We start from the raw sequence: 8,708 nt of genomic DNA, 5'->3' as shown, positions 1-8,708 counted from the left end.
TGGCAACACAGTCGGATGTTGAATACTTGGATAGCACCTAGGCCAGCCACTCACTATCAGGTAGACCTGGATCAGGTCCGCCTGTCAGGCCTACCTTATACCTGATGAACACACGCTCTATCAGGTAGATCTGACAGGTAGACCTGATGAGGTTTACCTGTCAGGTCTCGCTGATAGTGAGTGGCTGGCCTTAAAGTAGAGAAGGTATCCGAAGTCAAGGTAGGTATCTGACCTTGGAACAATACAAACAATGTACATACTACCTAGACATTCTAGGTTGGAACATTACCATTCAGAATAAACACATTAGGAGTATGATATGCAGCTATGTGTCTTAATGTATTTCTCATTTGCCTGAAGACATTTTTCATGTCTCCAATCCAGAACATGCTACCATTGCTATCCAACTACCTATACGTGGCAATGGAATGAAACCATCACACATTCCAGATCTTCAGATAGTTCAGATTTTATATTCTAAGCTACCGACGATAGCATGTTGAAACCGAATTTCCCAATGGATCACTGAGGAGCAACGTTGCGCGTGGTTGGTATGGTAACCATCTCGGCAATCTTGTTTTTTTAAAAAGATGAGTGTTCCACCGCCGTTTTTATTTCGTAGCAATGGAACAACTGCTACATTAGGCGCTTGTGGCCTGTGTCGTAGCATGCCCATCCCGTAGTATGCCTCTCATCAGATGGGCAAGAAGAGACACAACACTTCCCATTTAGATGCTGGGTCAACACGAGAACACCAGAAAGTAACCTGTTGAAATATTTTCAATCGAAAAACGAGTACAGATTTTTGTCGATGGTGGGATTCGAACCCGGGACCTTCTGCATGGCAAGCAAGCGCGTTACCACTGGACCAACCGTGCCCCCACTGAAGATGCTGGCTTTTGTGCTGCTGGCTTTTCCGGCCTCACTGAAGATGGGCGAGGTTGATGTGAAGAAGCGGATGTCTTGTCACCGAATGGTGGATGGAACCCCCGTCACTGAAGACCTTAGCAGTTATACATACCTACAGAATTTTAGACATTTAAACATTCCCGTTTGATTTCCACCAGTTCGGACTATATCCTCTATCCTATAAACTCTTCCTCCTATCCTGGCCTTCTTCCCTCTTCAAATTCGGGACGATATGACCTCCGTCGTTCTATCGACGATGTGTACCGACATCTATCGAATCTAAAAAAAAAAAGTCTTAGGGAGTGGCGTAGCGTGTATGTATGGCGTGTATGGCGGCCATACAACTCAAAAGTTCACTCTAATGCCCATAAATATTAATGGCATGTACCATTGTACCTACTGTGATGGGACTTGGTAGACCTGTGCATGAGCCCTACAAGGCCTTACACTTGAATTGAGACCACGCTACGCCACTGGAAGATATGAAGTATGAACTTATGAAGCATCAACGTAAAATTTGACATTTTAAAATTGGATAATACGAAGGACCTTTAAGATAATTTGATAGGTTATTCCAGTAAAACGTGTAATGCAGGTACAATGCACCGAAGATAATTTGATAAGTTATTCCGGTAAGACTTGTAATGCTTTTGATACATTCGTTAGCTTTTGATAAGTAGGTATAGGTACCTACTACCTACTAGTAAATTAAATGTCGAGCTTCCCACTTTTTGTTTTGTAATAATGTATTTTTTTTTATATAGGGTTTTATCAGTTTAAGTTCGTATTATCCAACTTTTGACTGACTCCGAGTGTATTTATAGGTGTGATATACGAGTAGCTGTTGAAAAAAAAAAATGCATATTAACTTTCAGTAGCGGCAAAGTGAGAGTCAGATCTAGAGCTGTTCAGACTCTTACCAGTTATAACTTGAGAGACATAAGAGAATGTATGCTGGTACTCAAATACCCATTATAGTCATCTCCGTTCAAGTTATGGGTGCTTCTCTTTTTCTTAACTGATGGTATAACTACAAGCTACAGAGTCTAAAGGTCACTGAAATAAGATACCTACATCTAGGTAGCTAGGTACTGATCGGTCGGTAATGTCGGTATACTGTGATAACTACTTTCTATCAGAACCACTTTTTTTTTTTTTCAAAGTACCTACTTACCAACATAGCTAGTGGGAGGTGCAATCACTAGACAAATTTAATAATGAACTTCCTTGGTCATTATTTTAAATGTGCTATAACTTGAAACGTTCTTTTCTTTTGTTCCAGGAAATTTACTATGACTCTCTCAAACAATGAACGTACCCGACGAAGGCCCCTCTGGAATAGAACTCCTTAAGTATCATTCAAGGGAAGACAACTAAATCCCAGTTGTTCAAAGGAAAATATTTGGCTCACCTTGAAACACCCCTTGAAGTTCCTATTGGATAAATCCAATGTGTTGACCCCAAAACAAATTCCATACCCAGCGACTATTATAAATCGGTTTCTGCCCCTTGTGCGGTCCAAAGTTCCTAACTGCACCATGGGGTCCAAAGTCGAATACGTCGAAACGTCACAAATCTACGCGACAAACTACGTCCGCAATTCGAAAGCCGTCGGCGTTCTATGGGGCATCTTCACCCTCTGCTTCGCCCTAATCGTAAGCGTCGCTTTCCTTACGCCCGAATGGATCGGAATCGCCAACAAGGGCCGCCTTGGGTTGTGGTCAAGCTGCGAATTTGACGTCAACGGGTTTGAAGAATGCACGGGAAAGTTTGCAGAATTCATGGAGATTTCGAACGCTGCGTTTAAGATCTCAACGGTGTTGTGTTTGGTGAGCGTAACGTTGGCTTTGGTGACAATTGCGGTGATGTTGTTGTTCTTCTTCATGCAGCCGACCAGTGTGTACATGGTGGCTGCGTGGCTACAGATTATATCGGGTAAGTGAACGTGTTTTTTTTATCAAAAAATAGCAAAATTTCTCTCAGAGGACCTCTTTCAGATATAAATATACATACCTATGTGGCCTGTGGCAGCAAGTGTGGACGTTCAAAGCCGAATCTCTTTGGTTGAATCTAAAAACAAGTCACATAATCACATAAATACCTACGGGTTACAGTCTCATGTTAAACAGATAAAAGGTTCGTTCTCAGAACGGCTGCTGGCTTTTTCCTATCCTGTCTTTCTTCTCTCTTCGCTTTCGGTACGATAAGACCTTGTCAGTTACAGCTCCCTCTATCCTCTATCAATCCTCTTGGGGGGAAAAAAATTTACCTATATCTTAATATTGGTTCAATTTTGCATGTTTTGATGAGGAGAGACATAATCATACCAGTAACGCCTCTCATTTTAGACGCAGGTATGATTGTTGAATCGACTGAAAACTAGCAGAACGTTTTCCATTTCTATGGAACGTCTGTATTCGATCCACCAACCCATGGATTAGAAACCCACGTCCCAACCGCTGCGCTGTTCAACAAATTATTGATTAGAATAGAATAGAATAGAATAGAATATACCTTGTTTATCCTGCCCGAATAGGACTGAAAAGTCCCTTTACCCCAGCAGTCTAAACAAGGTCTCGTATATTTGATTACAGAGAAAGAATAATACAAAGATTATTGCTTGGATTGGCATTATAAAAGAGTAATAATTATGTAGGAAGGTACTCGAGATTCTTAGTTCTACTATACTAGTACTTAGTACTTTTACCACTAACTATACTTCGCATTGTTTCAAGTCTAGAATATTGTTTAGACTCTCTTGTTCTCTCTGCTAAAGCAATGTTTCCTGGATCTAACTGTAAAGTTTCGCGAACTCTTGTATAATACTTTGGAAGGCAGGGGAGTGATAAGGCCGGGCCCAAGGGGTATCCTCTTGTTCTTTATGGAAGACTTAACCTACATTTTATTTGGGTTCTTGGTTGACTAAAGACCTCCAGAAGCCTTTTTGATGAAGGAACTTTGCCCCTTTGGAATTCCGAAATGGACTGTTTCATAAAGGAACTTTGGAATTCCACGAAATGTAAAAGTGCAAATGGCCAGCCTAGTTAGCCTGTGGATGGTAGCGCGTCCACCTTGTAAGGTTGAAGGTTCGATTCCCGAACGGGGCGGATTTTATCCTGAAAGGATAAGGTTCGTTCTCGGAACGACTGGCTTTTTCCTATCCTGTCTTTCTTCTCCGTTCGCTTTTGGGAAGATCAGACCTTAGCAGTTACAGTTCCCTCTACCAAAACTGTAAACAACGGTGAACGATATTTGATGGCTTTTTCAATTCCACTGATTCTAGTCCTGTCCTGCAAGACATTAGTGAAATAATTGTACATTATCCATTATTTATCATTTCATTTCTTTGAAATCATACAAACATAAAGATGTTATGAAGTTTACATCTAGTAAGGGCAGTGTTGGCACGTATTTCTAGTAGGTATATTATATGACTACAGTTATGTATACCTACTATTATTTTGTTGTTAGTGGTCCGTGACAGTGGCGATGGCGTGGGGAAGCTAGGAAAGCACCATTTCCCTTCCTTTCTCCGTTTTTTCTCATCCCCCTACTATACTTACACCGATTACCGAAAATACTAAATAGTATTGCTGAAGAACTTTCGGTTGTTTTTGGTTTAGGGTCGGCCCGGATAGGCGCCTGATTCTGGGTGGCTGGGGAAAGCTTTGACCAAAGTAGAACACATTTGTGACTTGAAAACCATAAGCATGTAAACGCCACAAAACGCCACTTTCCAACTCAGAATGTCGATGCTCTGGTACAAACGCTCGAAACTGTTTGTTTATTTGGCGACCACGTCACTTCTTTTTTTTTTTTTTGTTTTAGTACTTCTAAGTCCAATGATCTCTTCTATCTGAGTTGACGTACGCAACCTTTGCTTAAGATTTTGTTGCTTCCTCCAATTCATCTCTGGGATCTCTGGGATCTTCTGGTAACGACGATATTTGTTGCCAAATATCATCCCTACGACAATATAAACCTAAAGTTTAGTATTTATTCAACATTCCAACAGATCGGCACACTGTAAATGGGTTTATAGTTTATAGTACCTACTTATACTCGTAGCTTCCCCATTTGAACATCTCACTACGCCACTGGTCTGTAATTATAGTTTGGTTACTCAATGGTCATTAGCACCATGTTCTTTGGTTCGAGTCTGGTGACTGTCGTAATTATGAGAAGTTAGTAATGGCTAAACAAAACCGAGATGGGTATATTGAAATGTGAATCCTGACTTGTGACTTGGCTTTCGTAATAGCATTTAGCTTATGACTATTATGAGTTTTTAATAGCCGCGACGATGTGTTTTGGAATAAAAGTTGACTACGAAGAGAATCGATTGAGAGAGGAGGGTGGTAGAGAGAATCTGAGCGATGCAGAAAAGTAAAGGGGCCGCCGGCCGCAAAAAAGTTGGTCTTTACTTCGAAGGGCGCAAGGGAGGTGTCGAAAATTTTAAAATGGGTAGGTAGATAGGTATTGAAAAAGAGAAATCCTCAAAGGCTAAAGTGCTTGCTAACCGCCATAGATCACCATCGCCAGTTGAAAATCCTTGTGACCTTGTGGGTAGATGGTAGAATGTTACTTGTGTCCCTGTTTACTGACTGTCAATAAAAAATGATATCTAAATCAATTCTTTCATTTCTTTTCAGCGCTCTGTATGATCGCCAGTGTTGTCATCTACCCTCTGGGCTGGGAATCGGCCAAAGCTCAGGAGATCTGCGGCCCCACGGCCTCCCGCTACAACTTGGGCCAATGTGATATCAAGTGGGCCTACATTTTGGCCATCATCGGCTGTCTAGACGTGATAGTGCTTGCCATACTGGCCTTCATTTTGGCCACCCGACATATCAAACTTCAGCCAGAACCTTTGTATGGTAAGCGTCACACTGTGGGGGTAGTATCCCCCTTTGCCCACTATACTCACACTCAGACAGTCCGTACGTGTATGGCAGAAAAGGCTTGAGACTGCGGTCTTTCAGACAGTCTGAGTTCGTCTGAGCGTGAGTGGCTGAGATTAGATGCTAAATAACCTACAATCCTACATGAATATTTTAGAGAGTCATTTTTCTCTCCACAATACTAACAACATACATAGTTACATAGGTGCTGGGTCAGCACCAGAGATGCATCGGGAAATAACCTGTTGAAATATTTGCAATCGAAATAGGGGTGCAAATTTTTAGTCGATGCTGTGGACATCAATCCTTCTGCATGACAAGCGCGTTACCACTACCACTGATCCCGTGTTTTGCCTCGCCACTTGACTTGAATAATGTCTCATCATTTTTCAAGTAGGTAATTACTTACCTACTCTAATGTTTCAGAGATCTTCATCTGATTTTACTTACACATATTACAGAAGCTCTCTTTTGAGAACCTCCAAGAAGATTAAATTCTTAAATTTAAGTGCTTGAAATATCAAACTTTGCGTTGGTTGATTGATCTCTCTAATAGTTGCCCGCCTCCCACAATCAGAGCTTTTGGGAGCTCCCGCAGATTTACGTATATTTTGGCCTTCAATTTGACCCCTGAAAGACAAGTATGCCAACCAAAACGTACCCAAAAAGGAGACCTAACCACTTCTCCCTGAAAAAGTCCCGCGATCTTATTTATGGTTACAACAATACAGACTTCATTTTTCATTTGGGATTTTTTTTTAACTCCCATTGAAAAATCCTCCTCCCTTCCTTACTTTACCTATCCAAATTTTCCCGAAGCTTTTGGGAGCTTTTGCAGATTTCCGGATATTTTGGCTCAAACTGATAATAGGGGAGGTACTTCTCAGAAAGGTTGAAGAAAAGGAAGAAATAATAAAATGTGATATTGTGTTTTGATCTCGAGGCACTCACAACGTTGCATGAGGAACTTTTGCCCGAGGCAGAAATTACTCGCTATTGTTTGTTTTCCAAAAGAAATCCAAGATGAAGTTGGAATAATTTATTTAGAATGGTTTCTGTCTAGCTGTATGAATTCCAGACAAATTCTTGTCATCTTGTCTCAGTCCAATTCCTTCTTGTAGATACATACCTACCCACTTATCTTATCTGCCTATAAATAGTTAGGTGTACTTTGCAAAAACTCGTAATTTTATTGATGTTTCGGGATGTGTCATTTGTTCTTCCGTTTCACCTTGTTATTAGAAAATAATTGTCAAAAGTGTCTGCAATCTGCAACTTTGAAGTTTGAATCTAGTCCAACTTAATCTTCATCGGATTTTACGTAGAATGTGTTTACCTACTTGTTTAGTGTAAGGTGTTAAGTACCACTCATTGGATCCAGCTGTAGAGTCATGAATGTCATAACACCTACATATCTATAAAGAGGACCATTTGCCTGTGATAGGTGGCGCCAGTTACCAGAAAAGTCCAGGGGACCAAGGTACAACGGGGGCCAAGGTACGACTAGACACCCTACTCACTCCATAATCATTCAATTTAGGTATCACCTATTTGGTTTATTATTATCATTTTAACTTGGTTTATTAATTATTATCATTATTTGGTTTATTATCATTATTTTAATATAGGAGAGGACCATTTGCCTGTGACGCACTCAAAATAGGTAAGTAAGTACTCACTCCATAATCATTCAATTTAGGTATCACCTATTTGGTTTATTACTATCATTTTAACTTGGTTTATTAATTATTATCATTATTTGGTTTATTATCATTATTTTAATAAATATACCCACATAATATTAGGGAAAGCATTTACGGGAGGTACCTATTGTAGCTACTTGCAGAGATCTTCATCTGATTTTACTTACACATATTACAGAAGCTCTCTTTTGAGAACCTCCAAGAAGATTAAATTCTTAAATTTAAGTGTTTGAAATATCAAACTTTGCGTTGGTTGATTGATCTCTCTAATAGTTGCCCGCCTCCCACAATCAGAGCTTTTGGGAGCTCCCGCAGATTTACGTATATTTTGGCCTTCAATTTGACCCCCGAAAAACAAGTATGCCAACCAAAACGTACCCAAAAAGGAGACCTAACCACTTCTCCCTGAAAAAGTCCCGCGATCTTATTTATGGTTACAACAAAACAGACTTCATTTTTCATTTGGGATTTTTTTTCAACTCCCATTGAAAAATCCTCCTCCCTTCCTTACTTTACCTATATCCAAATTTTCCCGAAGCTTTTGGGAGCTTTTGCAGATTTCCGGATATTTTGGCTCAAACTGGTAATAGGGGAGGTACCTGGTTACAACAATACAGACTTCATTTTTCATTTGGGATTTTTTTTTAACTCCCATTGAAAAATCCTCCTCCCTTCCTTACTTTACCTACCCAAATTTTCCCGAAGCTTTTGGGGGGCGTTTTCAGATTTCCGGATATTTTGGCTCAAACTGGTATATAATAGGGGAGGTACCTACTTCTCAGAAAGGTTGAAGAAAAAGAAGAAATAATAAAATGTGACATTGTGTTTTGATCTCGAGGCACTCACAACGTTGCATGAGGAACTTTTACCCGAGGCAGAAATTACTCGTTATTGTTTGTTTTCCAAAAGAAATCCAAGATGAAGTTGGAATAATTTATTTAGAATGGTTTCTGTCTAGCTGTATGAATTCCAGACAAAATCTTGTCATCTTGTCTCAGTCCAATTCCTTCTTGTAGGTAGATGCGTACTTTGCAAAAACTCGTAATTTTATTGATGTTTCGGGATGTGTCATTTGTTCTTCCGTTTCACGAAATTTAGTTATTTTGTTTACTCATTTCAATACTATTAGATAATAGATAGGTTTCAATATTATTAGATCTTTTCTTCATTTGGTTGATGACTTGGTATTGGTATG

General features: G+C 39.9%; 1 protein-coding gene across 1 annotated transcript; it reads left to right on the top strand.

Moving 5' to 3' along the window:
* The first annotated feature begins 2,195 nt into the window (after positions 1-2,195).
* On the top strand, positions 2,196-5,875 carry LOC103509824 (LHFPL tetraspan subfamily member 3 protein-like). The gene is made up of 2 exons (XM_008474456.1): positions 2,196-2,844; positions 5,562-5,875. Exons 1-2 carry the CDS (start codon positions 2,448-2,450, stop codon positions 5,873-5,875), a joined length of 711 nt encoding a protein of 236 aa, XP_008472678.1. The 5' UTR covers positions 2,196-2,447.
* The last annotated feature ends 2,833 nt before the right edge of the window (positions 5,876-8,708 follow it).

Source organism: Diaphorina citri, unplaced genomic scaffold (genome assembly GCF_000475195.1).
Source record: "Diaphorina citri unplaced genomic scaffold, Diaci psyllid genome assembly version 1.1 scaffold533, whole genome shotgun sequence".
Taxonomy (NCBI): domain Eukaryota; kingdom Metazoa; phylum Arthropoda; class Insecta; order Hemiptera; family Psyllidae; genus Diaphorina; species Diaphorina citri.
Note: the sequence above shows the minus strand (reverse complement) of the source record. Positions and strands in the feature narration are given on the sequence as shown.

Bases quoted from the DNA above. Each gene is read 5' to 3' on its own strand.
- LOC103509824 (XM_008474456.1), top strand. From the start codon at position 2,448: ATGGGGTCCAAAGTCGAATACGTCGAAACGTCACAAATCTACGCGACA. The intron at 2,845-5,561 runs GTAAGTGAACGT...ATTTCTTTTCAG, and splicing joins GTGGCTACAGATTATATCGG to CGCTCTGTATGATCGCCAGT.